The 25,132-nt window shown below is 44.8% G+C and overlaps 1 protein-coding gene across 1 annotated transcript in view; it reads right to left on the bottom strand.

The window, feature by feature from the left end:
* The window catches only part of LOC119455036 (uncharacterized), a 129,795-nt gene extending 112,482 nt beyond the window's left edge, over positions 1-17,313 (bottom strand). The window contains exons 1-2 of the mRNA XM_037716556.2: positions 17,255-17,313; positions 16,440-16,646 (exon numbers count right to left, since the gene is read on the bottom strand). Coding sequence (XP_037572484.2) covers positions 16,440-16,646; positions 17,255-17,266 — 219 coding nt within the window. The 5' untranslated portion in view covers positions 17,267-17,313. The remainder of the gene's footprint in view (positions 1-16,439; positions 16,647-17,254) is intronic.
* Positions 17,314-25,132: the final 7,819 nt, after the last annotated feature.

Raw genomic sequence — 25,132 nt, 5'->3', positions numbered from 1 at the left:
ATGTCGGTCTACTTACGCCGCAGCACACCTGCTTACTTAATCAGCTAATGTTTACTACAATTCATATTGCTACCAAAGCCGCTCACCTTACTTCGTATGACATTGCTGTGTTGCTATCGCATTCATTGCTTCGCCCTTAGGGCAAAACTGTGACATTTTTTTTTAGTGTGTTAGACCCCCTGCAGTAAGTCAGTCGTAAGTTCTACCCCTGGTTAATGGAAGATTGCGACTGTATCATTTCCCTGTCCCCTCACTTGCCTCGCATTAAAAAAACTACCCTTGCCGCGAGCTTCTTTGACTTTGTTTCAGAAGTAGGTCGATTGTCACGGTTGACTCAATCACGAGCACTACGATTTGGCAACACTTTACGTTGTGGAACTCTAGCATGAACGTGAAAAGAAAATACATGACCTTCGAGAACGAACGTTCGGCTCAGAAACACAGCAGTGAGGGAACTTTTGTGCTTTTTGAGGACGACGGGTTTGTGTGAACGTCTTTGACTTATAGTTCAATACCACACGCGTAAGCGAATTCACCGCTAATTTCCTTCTTTCCTTCCCTTCTCTATCCCCCTGTCATGTTTGTGTTGCCCTTTCCCATTCCCCCGGTGCAGGGTAGCCAATCGGATGTTATTCTGTTTAACCTCCCTGCCTTCTCTTTTTCTCTTTCCTCCTCCTCCTCTGTAGGTTATTTATAGCCTTTGTAGGAAGGAACTTATTCATGCACTCTGTAGTATATCATACGGCCGTTATTCTCAATGTTTCCCAGACTTCTAAAACATATCCACAAGATAGCAACTTCAAATTAGGTGAAATTAGGGGAAACCTTAAGTGCAATGCGGCACGAAAGTCCCAAGTTCCTGGTTCAAACAGACGCGTTCAAAATATTTACTGCACTCTCATTTTTGCCTACACTCATGCATCATTCGAGGCTCGTAGTTTGTTCCTCCGGTTTTGTCGGTGACCTAGACGAGCCACCTTGTTCATATTCGGCGAAAACAAGAGCAGGCGATGAGTAACGTGTAACAAAGATGAAATATGTGGATCACAGTCCAATTCAGTGCTTTGGGTGGCAACGCTATTTCCAATGTGTGTGCGAAGTTAGACGCATGTGGGTCAAATACACCTTTCATTAAAAATAATAAGTGTTCGAACGTAATGGGAGAACACTGCGCTGCACAAACTTTGTGTTTGTTAGAAATGGGGACACTTTACGTGCAATATGTCAAGGTCTATTAACGTTTGTGGCCTACCTTAATTATTCTATTCTAAGCGTATACTTTTTTAGCGGTATACAAAAGTCATAGGTTGGTTTAGATTCCAGATATGGCCCGTGTGGTCTTCCGGCCGTATAAAGCGCGCGTCGCAAGGGCAGGGGGCAAGCTGGATTGCTACTACATGGGAGGACATCCCGGCTAGCGTCATCGTGCGCGCGTTTAGGAAGTGTGGTATTCACAAAGTGTTGGACGGTGCAGAGGACAATGCATTGCGGTAGGAGGAGAGCAACAAAAAATCCAGTGATATCGACGTAAATGACGATGGCGAGTAATTGGTTGCATGCAGTAAGGTAAGATTCGCCGCTATAGTGTCGCGTGTTCGAAATGAACATAGTTTGAAACTTCAAAAAAATTTTTTTTTGTTCGCTTACGTTGGAGGAATTTCTTTCTGGCTTTTAGATTTTCGGGTGTCGACTTAGAATTGGGGTTGACTTAGATCAAAGTAACACGGTAATTGGGAGGATAGCATAGAATTATTTAATTCTTCTTTTTTTGACATGTGACCTTAAGTTTGCCTGATGACTTAGATGAAATAAACGGGGCTGCTGCTTTAAATTTGATAAGAGAACGGCCCCGGTGATGGGTGATGTGCAGGCAAATATCGACATTGGTTTATTTATTAGGACCTTGGCACTAAACCACGTATGCAAGCGCTCTGGAGCGCTACGAGTGCTCCTTACGAATGACGAATTATTGAGGCCGTTGCCGAGGCAGGACCGCAAATGCCAGAAAAAAAGATATAGCAAAAATGGGTAGACTGTTGTGGCAGAATTTTCTGGGTATACTTGACTGTAGCGCGAAACAAATTTCGTGAAAAGCTGACAGAGGAGACAGCGAATCGCCAGGAAATCTCAACACCAACTTGCCCCTGAAGAAGTTCTTTTGCTATGGCAGAATTTTTTTTTTTTTTTTTGGGGGGGGGGGGGTTGCGTAGTTGAGCGCGTGTGGATCTGACACATTCTTTTTAAATACGTTGTAAATAAGCAATAAAAAGTGTTATACGGTCATTATCGGCTATTCGTCCCAATGTACAGAAATAACTATACATTACACCAAGATAATAATTCTTAGAGAGGGCGTTCATGTTAAATGTTGAAAATGACTGCCGTGAGGCGGCGATAGAGACCGATAGGAGAAAGAAGAAAAATGGCATGGCGTATAGCATAAAATAGAGAGTGCTTGGTTCAGTGCTCGGGTCTTCACTACGGTACACTTCATTCGGTGGCGAAAATTGCAGTTGACGAGTATTTTTGACTCTGCTAGGGCAGAAAAGTGACGCCGCAATAACCGTTGTGGCTCTGAAGTTACACGAAGTTTGCACGGCGAGAAGTCCGCCGCTCAGCAGCATAGTCTTGCAGCTCATGTGTGAGAAGAAAGACGTCGTAGGAAGACACTTTCAGCCTTACACGTGTCAGCCACATGAAATAAGTGTATTACTTGGCTCTGACGTTTAGCCGCGATCGGCTAAAGTTCTACTTAGCTACCACTCCGGTGACTCCAAGCTTGTCGAGAACTGAATTGCATATTCCTGCATTAACGCCGCCTCTGGTTCACCGTAACGCTAAAGATCAGGTAGTCAACTGCATGACTGGCTATCTCATAGCGACCGCCTATGAAAAGAGGGTGAAAATTGTACGAGCGGGAGGCAAAATTTGCATCCACAGGACAATGGGACAACAGCAACAGGCCAATGGCCGAGATTCCTTATATTCATGGTGCGTCCCATCGCTTCAAGAAGGCGGCTTCCAGGGATCGAGTAAATGTCGTCTTCTCTGCGAAGAACAAGGTCAGTGAAATTCACTCGCTTGTTTAAAGCCTTTAGTAAAAGAAATAAAAGCCCGAACAAGGAATAAGTGCAATGCAAGAGACGACATTCGGTTTGCGTCAATCGCCAAAGGGGTGGTCTACCAGATTTCTTTCACATGTGGTAAATCGTACGCAGACCAGACTGACCGATAGCTGAACATCAGCCTTCGCGAGCACTTCGGTTCCCTAAACGGTGCTTCAGATTCAAATAGTGTGCTGCAATGCCAACAGCGTGCCAGCCAGCCTGTTCTAGAACGCACGTCAGTTCTTTTTCGCCGCAAGGACCAGTTATCTAGAGAGATACTTGGCGCTCCTTGTATTCAGAGGCAAGGCGCCACGTGCATGAGCCAAGATTCCCTGCACGTTTTAGACAATGAGGTGTTGTTTGTAAACACGAAAAGGAATGTTTTAGAGGCTTGTTGTTATCGTTATCGTGCAAGTGTTGATTTTGCTCTTAGTTTTTCCTAAATGTGCGCCTGCGCTGTACAACGCCAAGCATTATAAATGTAAAAATGCGTATTTTCATAGCTTTCCGTTTTTTTTGTTTGCTTTGAAGTGATCGCTGGGGTACTATTGCAGCATTATTTGCCTACTTCAGCCGTTTTGAGTCTGTCTGTCTGTCTGTCTGTCTGTCTGTCTGTCTGTCTGTCTGTCTGTCTGTCTGTCTGTCTGTCTGTCTGTCTGTCTGTCTGTCTGTCTGTCTGTCTGTCTGTCTGTCTGTCTGTCTGTCTGTCTGTCTGTCTGTCTGTCTGTCTGTCTGTCTGTCTGTCTGTCTGTCTGTCTGTCTGTCTGTCTGTCTGTCTGTCTGTCTGTCTGTCTGTCTGTCTGTCTGTCTGTCTGTCTGTCTGTCTGTCTGTCTGTCTGTCTGTCTGTCTGTCTGTCTGTCTGTCTGTCTGTCTGTCTGTCTGTCTGTCTGTCTGTCTGTCTGTCTGTCTGTCTGTCTGTCTGTCTGTCTGTCTGTCTGTCTGTCTGTCTGTCTGTCTGTCTGTCTGTCTGTCTGTCTGTCTGTCTGTCTGTCTGTCTGTCTGTCTGTCTGTCTGTCTGTCTGTCTGTCTGTCTGTCTGTCTGTCTGTCTGTCTGTCTGTCTGTCTGTCTGTCTGTCTGTCTGTCTGTCTGTCTGTCTGTCTGTCTGTCTGTCCGTCCGTCCGTCCGTCCGTCCGTCCGTCCGTCCGTCCGTCCGTCCGTCCGTCCGTCCGTCCGTCCGTCCGTCCGTCCGTCCGTCCGTCCGTCCGTCCGTCCGTCCGTCCGTCCGTCCGTCCGTCCGTCCGTCCGTCCGTCCGTCCGTCCGTCCGTCCGTCCGTCCGTCCGTCCGTCCGTCCGTCCGTCCGTCCGTCCGTCCGTCCGTCCGTCCGTCCGTCCGTCCGTCCGTCCGTCCGTCCGTCCGTCCGTCCGTCCGTCCGTCCGTCCGTCCGTCCGTCCGTCCGTCCGTCCGTCCGTCCGTCCGTCCGTCCGTCCGTCCGTCTTTCTGTCTGTCTGTTACTTAGTTGATTAGCGAGGTGGTTGGTTAGCGGGTTGGGTTGGTTGGTTGGTTGGTGGGTCTGTTGGTCGGTCGGTCGGTTGGTCCTCATTGTACTTGCCTACGTGGTCCTTCCATCGTCGTAATTCCAGCTTCGTGATGTTACTCGTCATCGTCACGTTTTCTGCTCCAGACTCAGTGTCCCAAGTTGTCTAATAGTTTGGGCCTCTAGGTATGCGCTCGTGGTCTTGATGTAGTCAAGGCCGTTGAGTCGTCGTCATTCCAGCTTTGTCATCCGACTCTCCTCATGACGTCATCACGCCATTGTCGTCAAAGATTCATCGTCATGCCATCGTCGGAACGTTGTCGTTTTATCATTGTCACCACTTAAGTAGTCATCCCATTTTCGTCAGGCTGTCACCGATATTCCACCTTCATCATTCCATCGTAATCGTACAGTCGTCAATCAATCGTGATTAAGCAACCCATGTCAGGCCGTCGTATTCAGCTATTCGCTAGCACGCATTCGTTGCTAAACCTTTGTCGTCGTGCTGTCAAGGTCATGCCATCGTCATCACACCAGCCACGTCATCCGACTTTCTCCATGCCGTCGTCTTCACGGCAACATCGTCGTACAGTTTTCACGTTACAGTCACAGTTACGCCCATTGTTATTATGCACTCATCATCATCCTATTGGCTGACGTTGTGACGACATCATTGTAATTGCGTCATCGTCAAACAGTCGTCGCCATGCATTCGTTGTAGTACCATCATTCCGATGCCATGCGGTAGTTTCATCGTTGTCTTTGTAAAATCTACATCCGACTCTCGTTATGCTGTCGTCAGGAGCCATCGCCCTCACACAGTCGTCATCATATCGCACGCAACATTCCAATGCAGTCCTGCAATCGTTTCACCGTCGTCATCACTTATGTAACGTCACCCCAAGGTTGTCAACCCTTCGTCGTCATACTACCTCCTTGATTCATCGACGTCATTTCTTTCTGGTCATTCCATCGTAGTCATGCTATCCACATTCATCGTGATGATTTCATCATTGCCACTCCGTCGTCGTCATTGCATTGTCGTCGGACAGACGCTGTCATGCACCCGTCGTCCTGTCATCGTCTTCAAGGCACCGTGGTCACGTCATCGTCGGCATTCCAGCTTGTTAATCTGGTTGTCGTCATAGCGTCCTCTTCACGTCATTGTCGTCCAACAGGCGTAGTCGTCTCATTGTCCTCATGACGCCATAGTTACGCTGTTTTCGTTACACCGTCTGATAATTTACGATTCGCCCTCTCATTGTCGTCATGCCATTGTCCTTATACCACCTTTGTCGTCCCATCAATATCATTCCTTATTGGTCACTCCATAGTGACCGCATCGGCGTCATACAGTCATGATCATGCAGCCATGCTCACTGGTGACCTTGGCAAGCGAATGCCACAACAAGTGGGACGATATCTGAGCATGTGGAATATAGCCGTAACAACGAAAGTCTCAGAATTACAACTACACCTGTTAAATAAACGCCACTATAGTAACGCGGCTTGTCGCTTTATTACTCCAATGCTATTCGCAATACCGGTGATAGTCATCATGAGATGAGTTCTGCCTGAATTTTTTCCCATATTCTTATGCGCCTGACGAGCTTTGTAGATGGTTTTGTTGGTGTCCTCGACGGCCACCTTTAACATATTCGGCGGGAATTAAGGCACGCTATGTGTATTGCGTAGGTGTTAAACATAAGAAACGTGTCCATTATTAAAAAAACTGCCGTCGTGTCTCCTTTTGTGCCAATCAGGGAGGCTCAGCAACTCCGCCACCCTATCAGAGAGTACAAAATTGCGAATTGGCCAACATGACCGGACTTTCCAGAATTGCAGCCTAAACTATATTGCACGGTAACTATTCGGTGGATCATGGTTCCTTCCTCACGTTGCTAGCGGTCACCCTGAGCACGCAACAACGACTAGAACCTCACCATTGCACTGCACAGCACACGCTTGCTATCTTACGTAAAGTGTGAGTTGGAATGCTCAGGCGAAAGTTCCTGCTTTTATGCGCTAACTTCAAACGCCCCGAACGCGTAACATTTTCACCTGTGATGCCAGATTGTGAGTTCCGTTATTCTCTGATCTTAGTCTTAAATGTTGTTGCTTCGCTCACGAAATGCTGTTCCACTGCGCACTTTTTGTCAAAGCGTGTTAATCAATGGCATTGTGCAATCAACACAAAAAACGCTGTCACGTACTATTAGGGCGCCCACCGAAACTGCAGTTATTGTTCTGGCCGCACCGACAACTGACATGACCAGGCATATTGAGACCCTAGGCATCGTAACCATAGTACCGGCTTCGCCTCGAATACTAGAATCGGCACACGCGAAAAAAAGAATTTAAAGGGGCTCATCGGAGGCAGTAGTTCTAAATACGCCGGTAAATAAAGGTAGCCAGGCTGTTGTTTGGACAAGAGCCATACAATATAAGCAACAGTGGTCACTTTCAACAAATTAAAATCACTCTTTGGTTTTACGTGCCACAACCACGATGAGATCATGAGACACCCCGTTGTAAGGGGCTCCGTATAAATTTGACCACCTAGGGTTCTTTACCGTGCTTCCAATGCATCCTACGCAACGTTTTGTGTATTCCGCCCTCATGAGAATCTGGCCACCGCGGCCGACATCGAACCAGTGACCTTAAACTCCAAGGCTTAACGCTACATCCACTGGGCTACCGCTTCGGGTAACGGGTGGTGCCTTTGTGGTACTAAAAGTCAAGGAAACGAAGAAAGCAGTGGGACTACAACGCTGGTTTCCTGTATTCTTTTTCATGGCACTAGCACCTAGTGACATTATGTTTCTCAAAGAGCACACCGGAAGCTATCAGGCAACCGGAAGTTGAAGTGTCTACGAAACCCTGAGAATAATAAAAAAAAATTGCCTGGGGCTTAACTCAGTTATGCCTGGGTGTGCGTAGCGTGAGATACGGTTAATCATATTGTTTAGCTGGGTTCTCTCTGCGATCACATCTTTATCGTTTATCTTTGTACGTCTGAGTGTTTAGGTTTAGTTGTTACCTCTCGTTAAGTTATGGTTACATTAAAGACTAGACATAGTTAAATTCTAACGCATTTATTTTGAAGGATTTCATCTTGTTGTTTCTCAATTGTCACAAATACGGCCGGATGGTTGGTGAGGCGGGAAGATAAGGGGTTGTCGTCCTGTGACTTGAACACGTTTCAGGTGCTATCCTCATCTGAATCCACTCGCCTGGCTGCTTCGCACTTACGACGCTTCTCGAGGCATCCAGGTCGTTCTTCATCCGTCTCCTCGGCTCGCTGCCTCCTCTTCGTTTCGTTCCGACGACGAAGCCTGGCTTCTTTCAGTCTCTTTGACTCACTTTCCATATCTCCCGACGTATCCCATCGAGCCGCCCCTTTCTATATAAACGATGCAACGCCGGCTCCTCCTCTGTTGCTGCAATGCGGTTTCACCGGCTCCTCCTCTGACGTTATGCCAGATGGCGCGGTGAGCGGCGCTGCCAGCTGCGGCGGTTGCTAGGCAACGGCTCAGCTCGCGGTGCGGCCACCGGCCACAACGAAACTGCGAGAATACGGTCAATGTAGCTCTCGCTACAAAATATATCTGAAATGAGGTAACGGTTCAAGTTCAGAGTTGTATTTGATAGTAGGGAAGAAGTTTGGGCGTGTTGGTAGTTTATTGTAATTTTAACTGGAATACATAGCGCTAGAACGACACAAGGACTAAGATAAACACAGGACGAGCGCATATGATATAGGGTCATATGCTTAGCTAAGGAAAAGGCCAATTAACCGTCCGGTCTTTCTTATCATTATGATAATAACCTATCATCAGCAACGGCTCGTCGTCTTCTTCCACAGCTGGCTCGTTGGCGCCCCTCGGCACAACCGCACGAACGTGCTTGTGCCACTGCTCACACGTTCGTCGTCTCCTTCTACAGATGGCTCCGTTGCCGCTCATCATTCAAGCGTAGAATTTCACTTCTCTTCTGCCGTCATAATGGGGAGGCCGCGTTTATGAGCCATTGCTTAAAGGGGTATCGAGGGGAAGAACCCGTTCGAGGTCTCGGGAGGCGCAGGTGCGCTTCGAGGAGCAGGAGCTGAAGATCAACAAGAAAAAGGAGCCAGGAGCTACCTGGGCAGATAAAGTCAAAAGTACTGTGAAAGCCACAGGTAATGTGGCAATTACCTCGCAGATACAAAGCAATGATACCAGAGTAGAACAGCTCATCAGATAGGTTATATCACTAAAGAAAGCAAATGAAGAACTTAAGAAGCAGATTCAGGAAATGAACAAAGGGTTAAGGGCAGAAAGCGGTAATGTGGCAGTAGCTAAGCCGGTGAGTAGAAGTAACAGCCAGGAGGAAGAAGGCACACCGGCGCCAAAAAAGAGAGCTGTAGTCCCAGAGGTGGAATCGATGTGCTCGGTTCTGGAGGAGATTAAGAATGCGATTAAGGACCCAAAGGACACGGTAGACAGCGTTAACCATAAGGTGGACAAAATATTGAAGTGGAAGTTAACAGCCGAGAAACGGCTGAAAATTTAGAGGCCCAAGGAGATGATGAGGAATATATGCCCCTCGGAAGCAGAAAGCGTTAGAACACTTCCAGGAGCTGTGGGTAGCACAGTCAAGAGAACAGTGACAGGGGGTAGCAAGTCGGGGGGTAACGGCAATAATAATGGATAGCAGAAAGAGACTTAGTGTGTGGCAGTGGAATTGCAGAGGATTTCACCAAAAAGAGAGTCATTAGCACAGATAATCAAAACAGTTGAAAATAGGCCAAAATTAATAATGCTGCAGGAAACTCTAGCGGAGGAGATCGGGCTGTCTGGCTTTAACTCGATCTGCAAAGGCAAAGACCCGGGCAGGGGAATCGCCACCCTAATTGACAAGAAAATTCCTTACATCGAGCGTGATTTAAAATTAGGGGCTAGCAAAATTGAATATATATTTATAGAAATGGTTCTCAAAAGGCACAAAGGTAAAGCGCAAAGCTTGTTCTGCCTCAACATATATAGCAGTCCCAGAGAGATGAGACAGAGCTTCAAAGCAATTTTTAATAAGGCCATGGAGGTAGCCAAAAATGCGCCCCTCATAATAGGCGGGGACTTCATCGTCCCACACGAATCTTGGGGTTACCACTGGAGTAAAAAGAAAGGGGAAAGAATCTGGCATCTTGCCACGGATTTAGGCCTCTATCTTATCACAGACCCAGCCTTTGCTACTAGGTGTGGCACTTCCACGTGTAGGGGCACTACCCCGGACTTGACCTTCGCTTCTAACTTACCCAGGGCAGACTGGATCAACTCTGGGGCGGATCTGGGGAGTGACCATTACATACTACATATAATGGTGGAAACGCCGGGGGAGGGGGGGGAGGTAAAGCATTTCACTTATATAGACTGGGATCAATTTAGAAAAATCAGGAAAGACAGAGCGGAAAAAGAAGGAATGGGGCAAATCACACCACCAGAGTGGGTAGCTCCGCTTAGGGACGACTTGAATGCAGCGACTAAGGCTATACAAACTGAGGAAGAGGTCACACAAATGGACAGTAGATTGGCGCATTTGATCGAAGCTAAGCAATCGATTTTACAAAGATGGAAATCACACCGCTTGAACAGAAGACTTAGGAAGCGAATTGCTCAGCTCAATAGGAATATCGAGGAGCACGCCCGATATTTGCAGAAACAACAGTGGAATGAGGTGTGTAACTCTATAGATGGAAGGATAAAACGTGGAGGCAATTGGAATCTGCTCAGGCATCTCCTCAATGAAAAAGGCACTAAATCGAATAGACGTACGGCAGTGGCGAAGCTGGTACACCAGGAAAGTCAGACTGCAAGCGCAGAGAGCATAATGCAGTGATTGGCAGCTAAATACTTGCCTCTCAGGACAGTGGATCAGGAAGTGAGTTACCCCGATTACTTAGCAGCAGAATGCAACTTTATGGATCAGGAATTCAAGGGAAGTGAGGTACGCACGGCATTCTATGATTTAAATAGTAGGTCAGCATCGGGTCCGGATGGCATCTCTAAGAGATTGCTTAAGAATTTGGACGACGATTCCATAAAATATCTGACCACATACTTTCCATGAATTTCCATGAATCATACTTTCCAAGAATGAAGTTCCGCTTGCTGATAGCGAATGTCCTGCAATCTTTAATACGTTTTTTTCGTCCATGTTTACAAATGAAGATCTTTCACTCATTCCTGAAGTCGCTGATCTCGACTGCCAGTATATGGAGCCGATCGATATTACTGAAGATGGTATCGCATGTCTCATCAATAGCCTTAAGTTATCTAGCTCTTCAGGCGTCGATAACATTAACTCTAAAGTTTTAAAAAATACAACTTAATTCGGTATCTAGTAAAATTTTGTACCATATTTTACGCCAGTCATTGTCATTAGGCCAGCTCCCCTCCGACTGGAAAATTGCTAAAGTGGTACCTGTGTACAAAAGCGGCAGCAAGAATTCCCCAGAAAACTACCGTCCAATTTCATTAACGAGCATATGCTGCAAAATGCTCGAGCATATTATAGCATCTCACATATACGAACACCTTGAATCAAATAAGTTTTTCTTCACTAACCAGCATGGCTTCAGGAAAGGTTTATCATGCGAGACACAGTTACTAGAGTTTACCACTGACGTACATTCCCACATGGACCAAAACCTTTCTCGACGCATCTTTCTCGACTTTTCCAAGGCCTTCGACCATGTAGCCCACTGCCGCTTAATTTCCAAATTATCTGCTCTCAAATTAGACTCTTTAACGCTATCTTGGATCCGTAACTTCTTAACTAATCGTCAGCAATTTACAGTTGTGAACAATTTTGCTTCACCCCTCACCTATGTGAATTCCGGTGTACCACAGGGCAGTGTATTAGGACCATTGCTTTTTCTAATTTACATCAACGACCTGCCTAATAAAATCTCATCCTACACGCGCATTTTCGCCGATGACTGTATAATATACCGACCAATTACCAGCTTTGAGGACCACCTTATGCTTCAAGGCGACCTTCAGCACATTACCGACTGGTGCAACGCCTGGCAAATGACACTTAACTCATCTAAATGCAAGGTAATGATTTTCACACGCAAACACTTTAACTCAAGCTTTTCTTATTATATAAATGCGGATCTAGTATCCGAAGCTTCACTGTGCAAATATCTAGGCGTTCATCTCGCACCAAATCTTTCCTGGGCCTCTCATATAACAAACATATGCGCTAATGGTTCAAAAACACTAGGGTAAATTCGCCGCAACCTACGAAATTCTCCATCTGACATCCGCAAATTAGCCTTCCTGACGTTCGTCCGTCCACAGCTCGAGTTCGCGTCCCCGATTTGGTCTCCTCATCACGAGTACCTAATGTGCATGTTAGAAGCCATCCAAAACCGAGCTAGTCGTTTCATTTCTCGCAATTACAATAGGCAGTCAAGCATAACTCGAATCAAACTTGACCTTTCGATTCCTGCACTAAGTAGTCGTCGTGACGTGGCATTGCTGTCCTTGTTCCATAAATATGTTCATCAATTGAAGTCATCGTCTTTGCTGCTGGAACGTGCAAGTTGCGTATCACGACGACTGAATAATGATTTAAGTTTCACTCGCATCTACGGAAACACTGATGCATTTAATATGTCGGCTTTGCCACGAGCCATCCGCTTGTGGAATTCCCTCCCTGACAGCGCTGTGATGCAAACGGACAGAGATAAATTTAGGAAACTCCTGAACTTGCAGTTTATGTCCTAAAAATGTGTCATTCTGTATGCCATGCTCTCTATTTGTATGTAACGTCACGCTGACTATTGTTTCCTATTCATCCTTTAAAGTAAACTTTTCTTACGCAATGTTTGATTATATGCGTGAACAATGTGCTTGGTAAAATTTATCTGGTATTTTGTACACTACCTTGAACTGTTATTTCTGTTTATCTAAGTATTGTTTGTATTGTTTTTTTTTCCTTTCATACTTTGAAATACACATTTTTACATGATGTTCGATATGTGCACGAGCAATATGCGTGATAACATTTGTCTGATGTTTTGTACGCTAACGCGTCTTTTTCATTTGTAACCCTGTTTTTGCGACGATGATTTCTGCTCATTTTTGTGGTCCTCGAGTTTCGGAATTGACGTGTAAAACTGTCTTGCAGTGATGCCCCCCTTACCCAATGCTCCTCATGGAGCCTGTAAGGTATTTTGAAATAAATAAATAAATAAATAAATAAATAAATAAATAAATTATCGAAGAATGGGGTCTATCCAGAAGAATGGAGGACGGCCTGTATTATCTTAATACCAAAGCCGGGCAAACAACTCAACTTGGATAACCTCAGGCCAATTTCGTTAACATCATGTCTAGGAAAGACAACGGAGCATGTCATATTGAACAGGTTAGCGAAATATGTGGAGGACAATGACATCCTACCGTATAATCTGATTGGTTTCAGACCAGGCTTGTCCACGCAATATGCCATGTTGTTAGTCAAACATAAATTGCTTTTAGCCAGTCCAAAGCACACTAGAGCTCTCTTGGGGTTGGATGTCGAAAAAGCTTTTGACAAAATTAAGCATAGAGGAATACTTGAGGTCCTTTCTGATCTGGGATTAGGCAGAAAACTATATGAAGTGGTTAAAGCCTTTTTTGGCCATCGCTCAGCACACCTTAGATTCGGGGACATTAAATCAAAGAAGATGGATCTCGGTGACAGAGGGACGCCACAAGGGTCGGTCTTGTCACCTACGCTTTTCAACCTGGCGATGTCAAAAGTGGCAAAGGAATTAAAAGGGATAGAGGGCATTAACTTTACCATTTATGCAGACGATGTGACAATATGGAACGCTGAAGGAAGTATGGGACAGGCGGAAAGCAGACTTCAGGAGAGAATTTATGAGGTAGAGTCCATTTTAGAAGACATGGCACTGAAATGCTCTGCTGAGAAGTCTGAACTCCTAGTACTCAGTAACAGGAAAAGGGGTAGAAAACCGAGGGGATATGTTCGCGAGGCAGAACCCAAGTTAGTACTAACCACGAAGGCAGGCAAAACTATTAAGCAAGTCGAATCCATTAGAGTCTTAGGGCTATTCCTGGAGGCAAGCGGGGCAAACGGAAAAACAATACAAAATATCGCAAGCAAGACTGGAGGAGGTAATAAGACTGCTAAGGAGAATCACTAACAGACACAGAGGGTTGGGAGAGGAGAGCGCCATGAGACTGGTCCATGTTTCGCCTTGTGTCACTTCTCATATGTAGCAGGGATGCTTAGATGGACACAGACTAGAACTAAAGAAGTTGAACAGATTAATTAAAAGGCTTGTCAAAACAACAGTGGGATTGCCGGTTAGCACACCAGATGATAAATTAATGAAACTAGGGCTTCACAACACAATAGCCGAAATAATTGAAGCTCAGCAAATTGCCCACAGAGAGAGGCTTTCCGAAACAAGGTCAGGTAGAGCAATACTCGAAGAGTTAAGGTGGTACCCAAGCGAATCCGAAAATTCGGAAGACACAGTAGAACTAAGATATAGCATAAGAGAGATCATCAAGACGACTCCTTTTCCCAGAAATATGCACCCGGTGCACAACCTGGAAAGAAGAAAGGCAAGGGCCAAAGCTCTCCTGCAGGAGATAGAACAGGACAGAGAACATGCGGCTTTTGTAGATGCTGCATGGGTCAGAGGAAAGAAAGCCTTTACGGCAGTAGAAGTAGATGCAGATGGACTCACTCGGGATGCTATTACAATCATGACTAAAGAAGCGACAGTGGCAGAACAAGTAGCGATGTCATTGGCTTTAAAGAATAATAAGTGGACGCGAATTTACAGTGACTCTAAGATGGCTATTAGACATTTTACCAAAGGCTTTTTAACCAAAAGGGCTGCCCAGCTGATCGGTGAGATGGACAGCCAAGGGATCGAAATCCGCTCGTTTCCTGCACACATGGGGTCTGTCGATCCATCTCGGAGGAATTTGAACGAGGTGGCTAACGCAGCTGCACGAGGACTTACTATCCGTGCACTACGCGACCAGGACCCCAATAATATGCTGGAGGAGAACAGGGACCGATTACTTACATATAATGAAGTCACGAAGCATTACTACATGAACAGAAGGGAATTCCCAGTGCCACATGCTAAGCTCAATAGAGCTCAAGCGGTGACTCTGAGATTGTTACAGACAGAGAACTTATCCTAGTCCAAACTTTATTAACAAGCTATATCCAGAAAGAGAGGTACCAATCAATTGCGAGAAGTGTAATGGCATCATTACTCTGGATCATATGCTTTGGCAATGTCCTGTGGCTTTCACAGACTGCGACAAGGAAAGAGACTGGTGGCGGCGAGTGCTTCACAGTGGAGTGCTTTTAGATCAAGTACAGGCCGTCCAGAAGGCCCACGACACGGCGGTAAGGTTAAACCTTACTGTCCCGACGTGGGAGCCGCCTGCGTCATCCTAAGGGTTGATCTTCAGGACCTGAATAAAGTTTATCATACCATTAAAGGGGTATGAGCCATTCATTGTTCGTGTCCTACTGCGTGCTCCGCCGGTTCGTTAAGACACGTCTTCAGTTGCTCCTCTGGGTGTGATAGGAGAAGGAACGTTCGTTAACCTAAGGTCTAGGGGCTAGTGTCATTAAAGACACTTAACGGGAACAATGAGGTCACCTACAGTTTTTTTATTAAACGCGGGCGCCTTTCTTACATGCCTCATAAAGTACGCAGATCCGGAATAGATTTTTATTTAGAAAGCTCTTGGTCGCCACAGTCCGAGCAGTTGCAACAAATTCAATGGTGTGCCGTGAAGTTGGTTTATACCTAATCAGCACAAACCTCTTAACTTTTGACCGTGCAGTCTGCTTTTGTCACCTACACTGAGTCCATCTGCCTTCTCTAATCCTAGGAAAGGGTTGTCTGAACTTTGGCTCTGTTTAGAAAACTATACTGTTTGGCGAAGAAAGCGAGTTTCGCTCATTGCGGAACATTGTCCCTGGGGGCGTTCTTTTTTGGATTTTGGATTTTTGGACCCGATTTGAGCCACCTTGACTATTAACTGTGATGCAGTTTCTTTTATATCGATACACCGAAATGAAATGGTGCTTTATGGCAAAGTTAATAAGGTGAGGAGACTGCAGCAGTTCTATACTATGAGCTCTGTCAGCCGGCCGACAGTACAGTTTAGAGGAAAATATAGTGAGCTCACTTTTATTGTCATGGACAAGGAGTGCTGGCAATGGCGCGCACGAAAAGATTGATGAATTCGGTAGTGTCTACAGACACGCTCAGCCACAGTTATTCGTAAGCGGCAGTGAGTACTATCAGCTCCATTGCGGACAATGGAGTTGTCCAAAGCCAGTACTAGTGTCATGGCACAGAGCATCAAGAAGCGAAACTTCTAAATCAGTACATGTACTGAGAAATACATGACGAGATTATTGTAACGGCTGCAGCGGCGGTGAACAATAAAATCGAGAAGCCCAGCTGTAAAGTTGAATGAACGATCCCTTCAGTAGTTTTTTAAACACACTATAAGGCAATCTAAATACTCTAATCAGGGTAAATGTAGTATGCAGCAAGGTTACGTATACTATAATGTTATTAAAACTGGGGACGTTTCCGATGGGCGTCAAAAGGATTTCGCAGTCTTGTACAAAAAATTATCTTTGAATAGTAATTTTCACATATATATCACAAATATAAACATGAGACATGTGTTGCACACGTAACGTGCCTTTATTCAAGCGGACTCCAGAAGTCATCAACCATAGAAGCCTCCATATTTTCCGTAGCCTCCATAGCCTCCATAACCACCATATCCGCCATAACCTCCATATCCGCCATAGCCTCCATATCCGCCATATCCGCGGCCGTAACCTCCGTAGCCACCATAACCACCATAGCCGCCGTATCCCCCATAGCCTCCGTATCCTCCATAGCCGCCGTAGCCACCGTAGCCGCCAAGTCCGTATCCTCCATAGCCACCATACGCGTAGCCAGCGAGGGCAACGGCGATGAGAGTAGTGAAGACGAGGAGCACAATCTGGAAGAAGGCAGCAATATAACTTAGGGTTAAGTATGCAGAACTCTAAGAAATTGTAGATGCCACGGCATACTGCCTTTAGGGGTAAAGCACACAACGCATATTTCGCAAATACATACATGTATATGCGACATATGAGTTGTGTTCGTTACTCCTAATTTCAGCGTAAATATTTCAGCGTTAAAACTGTTACTCTGAAGAAACTGAATGAAGAGAAAAAACAAGGCAACAAATATGACAGAGATAAAAGCTACATATGTCAGTACCAACTGCAGTGCACTTAACACCCCCGTAATCAGCGTAGACCAGATGATTAGGCTCCGTTTTCCGTAACTAAGTGAGGCATATCTAGGAAGCAGCTAAAGTAAGTCATATCCATTACTGTACTTCAGGAAGGTTTAACGTTTAAGAAGAGTTGTTTTATAACTGTAGGGTTCTACTTTGAGAATAACCACTAGGTTTTTTATACCAAAACTGGCTCCTTGCTAAGTGCACACCTTCGTTTAGCAGTACGTATAGACCTCGTTCTATATCAAATTTATGCAAAACAATTTGTGAAGAACCACGTGAATTCCCGCATTCAAGACCCATATTGCATTTCCGCTTACCGTATACTTCATGGTGTGGCTGTCTTTGGCAGTGAAGTACCTGAGATTGTCGTGGGCGGACAGGGCTGAGACGTTGTGTGCTATGCCAACGAACACCGGAGGTATATATACCCGTTCCCGCCTCTCTCGACTTTGCCTCCCAAACCAAACCACGCCAAACCTGTCCCGGTATGAATGGGGGCCACAGTGGGGGTGAACAAAAAGAAAGCGGCGCATTCAGAAAAATTATTTTAGCCATGCACGTGAAGGGGAGAGCAGGGTTGTCGCAAGATTCGGTTCCGTTATTTCTTGCGCTGAGTCATGCGGGGGCAAATTGCATTATTTTTTCTCGTTGGACTTGACTTGCAGACTGAGCACGCAATGGCGAATATTTCGCCGACGCGGCGCAGATATTCGCCCTGTATCCATTCCAGTGCAACCGAGTTGTTTGGCTGTCATAACTGCTGGCGCCCGATTCGCAGCATTCTTTTCTAGTCGTAGCAGTGCTTCATGCACTTTCGGATAGAGGAGATTGCTGACAGGTTGCGCATCACCAGGGACCTTCACGCTCGGTTTCGTTAATACTATCGCTTTCAGCTCTTCTTGTCGAGAAGTGTCTGGAGCATAAGTTTGTCACTCTTTTAGAGTGGTTACGCAGTGCTAACTAAAGATTCAATGCCAAACGACGTGCATTGGAGAACGTAAAACAGCGATAGGTCAATCTACTTAGCATGTTTTTGAAGTGTCTGATAGGAATCTCACGGTATTTCAGTTAGAATGCTACACCATTTTATTAGAGGGGTGCGCGATCGTGTCGACTGCAAAATAAAGCAATTTGGGGTTTTCTTCTCACCGCGCTGCCGTCTTCCAGGATAAAGTCGGAAATGAGGCCGGAGCTCTAATAGCAAGAGCACCCCACAGAAATTCACCGCTCTAAGAGCAGTTCTCGGCATACAAGGTCACTCTGCGTCATACAGCACGTGACACTCCTACAGGGTTCACTTATGTCAGTTATTGCATTTACGTACCTTCCTTATTACCTGTTTTCTGAAGCAATGATGAAGCCGTTTTTTGTGTGTTGGCCAATCCAATCCCAGACCAACTTCCCCATGTGCGCCTTCTACCTTTGTGAAATGCGTTGTATGAATTGCTCAAAAAGTGGCATCTTTTTTGCAGATTTATTTTATTTCTATTTCGAAATACTGTCAATCACTCACTGGAATTATTACAGGGGTGGGAGTGAATACATAAATAAAAAATGTGGTTGATCCCTCTTATATAGGAATCGGTATAGAACACGAAAGTGAAACGTGTCTTCACAGAAGTAGTGTAATGTTTATTGCACATTGATATATAATGTCTATTGGTGTTTTGTGGCTAAAGCGCCCTTAGGCGTTGATGCACCCACGCTGACGCCTGGTGGCACGTCTCCTCCATCACGACTACCAACGTCGATGACCATGAGCAACCGTCGTGCATATGGAAGCTGCACTACGCTGCACACGCTAGCACAACGCGAAAGACGAAGCACGTAACTGACACACTAATACAACGCGCAAGACAAAGCACGTAACTGAATCGTCACCGAGTCAAATCAGCGCGTACAGCGCGTCGTAATTGCAGCCTCCGCGATCAACTTCAGAAACATTTTCAGAGCTAATTGCGGAGGCCACGCTCCGCTGTGCTGAGTACGGTGAACGCCACCTAGGTGGCGTTGGTAGTGCGCATATTACAGGGGTGGGAGTGATACATAAAATAAAATGCACAGAAATATGATGCTAACCACAGCATACAGACACAATAGAAAAGAAAATAATCCAGTCCAAACTATTAAAACAATTTTTTTCCACAAACTATTAATTCGGACAAGCAGACTACAAAAACAACGAGAGAATAAAAGACAGCAACACGCTAAATTACCGTGGAAAACGGCTTCTTCCACGAGTTCTGTAAACAATTCTAGCGTGTGCTCAACCACAATAAATTCATCCAAGTGATTCCAGTCTCTAACTGCTTGTAAGAAAAAGAAGCGCAATGCATTATTAGTACAGTAAAGTTCCTGTGAGGTGAATTGATGTTTGGGGCGCGTTTGTCTAGAAAAGTTATATCGAATGAATGGCCAGTGATTCAGCTTGACGTTATCGTGTAAGAGTAAGTACAATAATTATAACCTGCCTTCTGTGGCTCGGCTAGATAAAGTTGCGAGACGAGCGAGTTGCAGCAGTTTGGTTGGAGAATCTGTACGCCTGTAACGATTGAAAATGAACCGCACGGCTTGCCTTTGTACTTTATCAAGTGTAAGAATATTGTTTTTAGTGTACGGAAACCACGCAACACTGGCATATTCGAATATTGGTCGGATGAGACTGGTATAAGCGAGAAGTCGTGTTTCATACGTAGAATCGGTAGGCGAACGTTTTATAAGGAGCAAGTTATTCAATGCCTTTTTAGATATTTGCTGTACATGCGCGTTCCAGCTAATGGTCACAGCTTATGAGGACACCCAGATATTTACACTCTGAAACATTTCGTAGTATCAAACCATTTATGCTTTAACGAAAGACAGGGATTGATTTCTTGTTTGTTATGCTCATGTAAACTGTTTTCTCCGCGTTTAATACCATTTGCCAATCAGTGCACAACTCAGCTATTACGCTCAGATAATTATTAAGTTTTGTTTGGTCATCAGCCGTTTTATTGTGTAATACAGTGGACAATCTTCTGCAAATAGTCGAATGTTTACATCAGTGTGATTAGTTATATCATTTATGTACAGCAAGAATAGCAGTGCGGCCTGAACAGAGCCCTGCGGGACGCCGGATAAAACGGGAACGCTGTCTGATACATTGTCATTATATTGTACATACTGGTAGCGGTCTGAGAGATATTCTTCAATCCAACGTGTAAGCGGGCCATCCCCTACTAGGCAGTTTAATTTATCGATAAGTTTAAGGTGAGAAACGCGATCGAAAGCCTTAAAGAAATCCATAAAAATTACATCAATTTGTTGTAGGTTGGTAATGTCTTTAATGTCTGTTAAAAAGATTGGCTCTCTGTTTTCCGCCCGAGGTAGGTGTAGGTGCTTGGCGCTTTACACTAATGTATCGCCAGAACTTGTGAAGATCCGTTTTAATAAAGCTGTGGAGAGAGTGACTGAAGAAGTGTTTTTTCGCCACACTCACTTTACTTTTCAGGGACCTTGACATCACTAACATTTGCGACCCAATAGCACTGCGCGAGCGAGATTTCCCAGCCCTTCTGAGCCGCTTTATTTTGCGCTTGATATGGTTTATTTCATGCGCGATACATAGCTTGTGCTTTCTCACAGTTTTTATAAGTTTCGGAACAAATGTGTCTATGCAGTGCCTAACAATATTTCTAAATGCTGTCCATACCATATCTACCGACGAGTGTTTGCCTGAGGAGAGGTCTAAGAAGTTAGGAAATTTACGAGCAAGATATGTCATGATGGCAGCGTCGTCCGCTTTCTTAAAAGCAAGTACCCGTTTCGTTGTGCCTTCTGTAAGAACTGGACTTGGATATTGGAAGGAACACGAAAGACTCTTGTGGTCCGACAAGCCTTCCAATGTTTCTACATTAAAGTGACGTTTTGGAAACTGATCACTGATAAAAACAAGATCTAGAACTGAAGTCGAAGAGTCTTGTTTACGCGCTGGAACTGCAACGACACGTGCAAGATTAAATGTGAACATGATGTCTGTAATCACGTTGTAAGTCACCGTCGTCGGATTGAGCGAGTACCATATTAAATCATGCAAATTGTAGCCGCCTGCTCTAATATTTTTTGCCGCTAAGTACGAGTATGTGTTTTGTGCATACATCATAAAGTGCTTCTAAAAATGATATGTCAGTATCAGGTTGTCTGTAGACGGCATTAACATAGGTGATTTCATTCTTCATGTCTAACTTACACCAGGCTGCTTCAATATCAAGAGCTATGGGCATAGCTGTGTAGGATCTTCCATGCTTAAATAGTAGAGCTACCCCTCCACTTCTTGATTTCCCGTCTTGTGCACAATCGCATACTCTGGCGGCACAACCTCGCGGTCTAAAATACCGGAGTGCAGCCACGTTTCAGTGAGTGCTACAATATGTGGCTGATAAGCCAGGAGAACAGGTTCAAGTTCGTGCATTTTATTTATAATACTGCGATAATTCACTATCAAAGTTGTCAGCGTTGAGAATTTCGAGTATAGGTCGTTCTTGTGCTCTTTCGTTCGTCGTTTTCTTCAGTCTTGACTATGTCATGTCTTTCATTGTCCCAAATAAAAAGACGGCCATTTATCCGAACCTTATCGTAAGTTAATGTAACCTTCTCTTGGCGGTCGCAGTTTTCTTTTTTTTTTTTGCCATACCTTCCTCCTGACGCCGCGAATAGGCTGGGAAAAATCCTCGCTTATCGAATAGCTTGAGCCCGTCAATCTTGAACATCTTTTTAAAATGATAATTTTGTCACGGTGGTTCAGTAGCTTTAAGATTACTTGTCTTACTTTGTATTCATTACTCCTGTTTTCCAGCACCAAGCCGATGGATTGTTTCAATTCCTGCGGTAGTAAATTCCAGTATATCCTCAAATACAGCTTTTGTAACTGTATCGTGCAAAGATTCAGCTGTTTCATTGTGTTTCTCTTGAGACCATATATGATAAGGTTAGATCGCCGATTTCTATTTTCTAGCTCGTTCATTTTCTTCGCCATAGCCGTAAGACCACTTTTCAGGTCTGCTATCCTTTTAGTGCAGTTTTGAAGCCCGCCAATTTTCTCAAGCTTTTCATCGCTTGCGTTTAGCTTATAGTTGATTTCAGTTTTCCTTTTCTTGATTTCCTTAATGTCTTCAGCATCATTCTAAGTTTCTCCGACACTATATGGCCCGGATTCAGTTCGAAGTCGTCACCGAGAAGCAGTGAAGACCTCAGTGAAGACCTCAGTGACATCATATAACATTTCACACAACAGCGCACGGGGTCGTTGGCACGGCAGCAAGAATAAGCAGACATTGTCGCTATGATATGACTTGACGTTGCGTTTTGCGTGCGTGAAAAATAGCAGCGGGTCTGAGTACTGCATCTTGGCGTTGCTACCATGCCCACTGCAGGATGGTGCAAGGTAAATATACCTGGTAGCGAAGCTTCCATCAAGGCTCATATGTTCAAAACATGGCGATTCATCGGCAGTTTATGGGGCTTAGCGCCATCTGTGTGAGGAGGGAACACTTTCGGCGGAAGAAAAAATAATGTGACGTCATATACATTAAGAACAGAACTGACATCATTTTGTTCACTAAGGCGCGAAATTTGTTTTCGGAGGCCTGCCATTAGAGCTGTATATTCAAATGCCCCGCCATTGGTCTTGATGGGCGTAGCGATCTTTCAGCGCGGAAACCGATACAGGAAAAGGTCAGCCGTACGGGTGTCGAAATCGCATCCCTGCACAGAACATACTTTCTTTGGAGGCCGACGAAGGTTTTGGGCGTAGAGTGCTCGTCGTTTCGTCAGACGCCAAGCCCGACGGCCAGCGCTGTCGCACGAAAACAACTAAAGTGAACAATTCTTTGGCGGTCGCAACTCACTACCTATGAATGAACAGGTTAAGAAACAATGAAACTACACGCGTCACCAAATTGAGACAAACGTCGACAAGCAAAGCAACACAAAATTTGAGGGGGGCGTATTTTAACACGTGAACTTTACGTGTGCGCCTTTCTGCCCACTTCAAGAGCTACATAACATTGCCAGTAATAGCGCTGTCAACGCCCCCTCCTATGGTGGGCGCTGAAAAACGGTATTTATTGATAATGAAAAAGTAAAATACAGTTCTCTCTTCTTTTCTCGCCTTGCATATGTAAAATTGTTTAGGAATTTTACTATCGTTGAATGAATCTCACTGTATCTTTCTTTCATTAAAACATGCTTTTTTTCTTTCCCAATGTTTGTTCCCTCCAAACACAGTCGCGCTTAAATCGTTGCCCCCATAACCACCCTTGCTGATGTCGGTGACAATTTGTTCTGAACTGGTTTTCGCCTGACGCTTCGCGCCCTATTTGGGTTGATCTTGGATGGTCCACGTGAAGCCTCTTTTGTAGCGGCTATCTTTGATGACAATAGGCCTGCCTATTCCAGGAGAGACAGGGTAGTGCCGCAAGGGACGCCATCACACGGCCGGTGAAGAAGCATGTCTTGACTTGGTAGACTTTCCATCGTCGTTCTGGGCCCTACAAACTGTACCTGTAGCGTATCACATCCTGTCGGTGTTGGTGATAAGCGCAGCTTGCAAGCCAATTACGATCTGCGTGAAAAATATCAGCAGGGTTGAGTACTGCATCTTGGCGTTGCTGCCATGCCCACTCGATGACTAAAGCTCGATGAGTAAAGGCACTCAACAGAAATACCTTAAAGCTGATTAGAAGATTGTGTTAGAACTTGACATTATTGGTTGGACAGACGGAAGACAAACACTGCGCCAAGCGAAATCACGTTTCAATTTATTGAAAATATAACTTGAAAGATCTATAGGTTCTATTTGCAGGCTACATGAAACATCAAATCTACATCATAATCATCATCTGCCTATTTTTAAGTCCATTGCAGGACGAAGGCCTCTCCCTGCGATCTCCATTTATCACTGTCTTTCGCTAGCTGATTCCAACTTGCGCCTGCAGATTTTTTTTTTTAATTTCATCCCACCACACACTTTTCTGCCTTCCTCGACTGCGCTTCCCTTCCCTTGGGACCCATTCTGTAACTCGAATGGTCCACCGTAGCGTAGATAACCGGTGGACCATCAGAATTCAAGAAAGGGTGCCAAATGTGCATCTAACACTGACCAATACCACAAGAATAGAAGGAAGAGGACGTACACAGCTCTGACCAAAAACGTAGCGTCTAAATTAGCAGACATGGCGCGACCGAATACAGTAGTAATCGGACTTGATAGTCTTAAAATTGTGATTGTTAACCGAATATATCCCATTCGAACAGTGCCAACAAGTTTTCAATTTTACCATATGTTCATATTCAGCTGTGAGCGTTCTTTGTTGGTCCTATTCTATGTTGTTGGTTGAACTAGATTCACCTGCGTATCCCACCTTCCTACCTAAACTAGACAATAAATAGAGAAGCGAGAAAAAAAGCAACATATGGCAGTAGCCAACTTTACTGAACACAGCAGCATTCACCGTAGGCCTCATTTATCAAGATACCGTCACTAGTCAGCCTTACTGGGCTTCCTGCACGATGCGTGGTTACATTTGTATTTAAAAGTTTTTTATATGACTTTTATGCAGCTCATCTAAAAATAAAGAAAATACACATTTCATGTAATAACTTTTAACTAATTTCCGCTCGCGAGATGAGGATATTTGGGTAATTGAAAACCATTTTTTACGAAGCTGGAAATAAGAAAACAGAAAAAAGTCTGAGTAAAGAGCGTGATCCTTTAACGGCGTTGTTTTAGTAGGTATAAGACAAAATACCTTCATCATTTAATGAATGAAGAAATAAAGATGCAATAAAAATTCAGTGCAGCTGTGAATCAAAAGCTCAATTCTACTACCACAATTGTTACACATATTTCTTTCTTTCAGAAGTTGAATCCTGTATGACCATTGCCCGTGTTGTTATTTGACCTTACAGAGCCATATTTTCATAAATCTATGTGTAGGAGAGGTAGCCATCATGAATGATGCCAGCTGCTCCTATTCGCTTAGACAACCAAGGCGTATCAGTGTAAGCTAGCTAAAACAAACCAGTAAGAGACTGGAGTTTGTTTTGAATAAAGTGACTCGCCCTGGTTGCTTAGTGGCTATGATGTCGGGCACGAGGTCGCGGGATCAAATCCCGGCCACGGGGGTCACACTTCAATGGGTGCGAAATGCGAAAAC

Source organism: Dermacentor silvarum, chromosome 6, assembly GCF_013339745.2.
Source record: "Dermacentor silvarum isolate Dsil-2018 chromosome 6, BIME_Dsil_1.4, whole genome shotgun sequence".
In the NCBI taxonomy this organism is placed as follows: domain Eukaryota; kingdom Metazoa; phylum Arthropoda; class Arachnida; order Ixodida; family Ixodidae; genus Dermacentor; species Dermacentor silvarum.
This window is presented reverse-complemented; position numbering and strand designations above follow the sequence as displayed.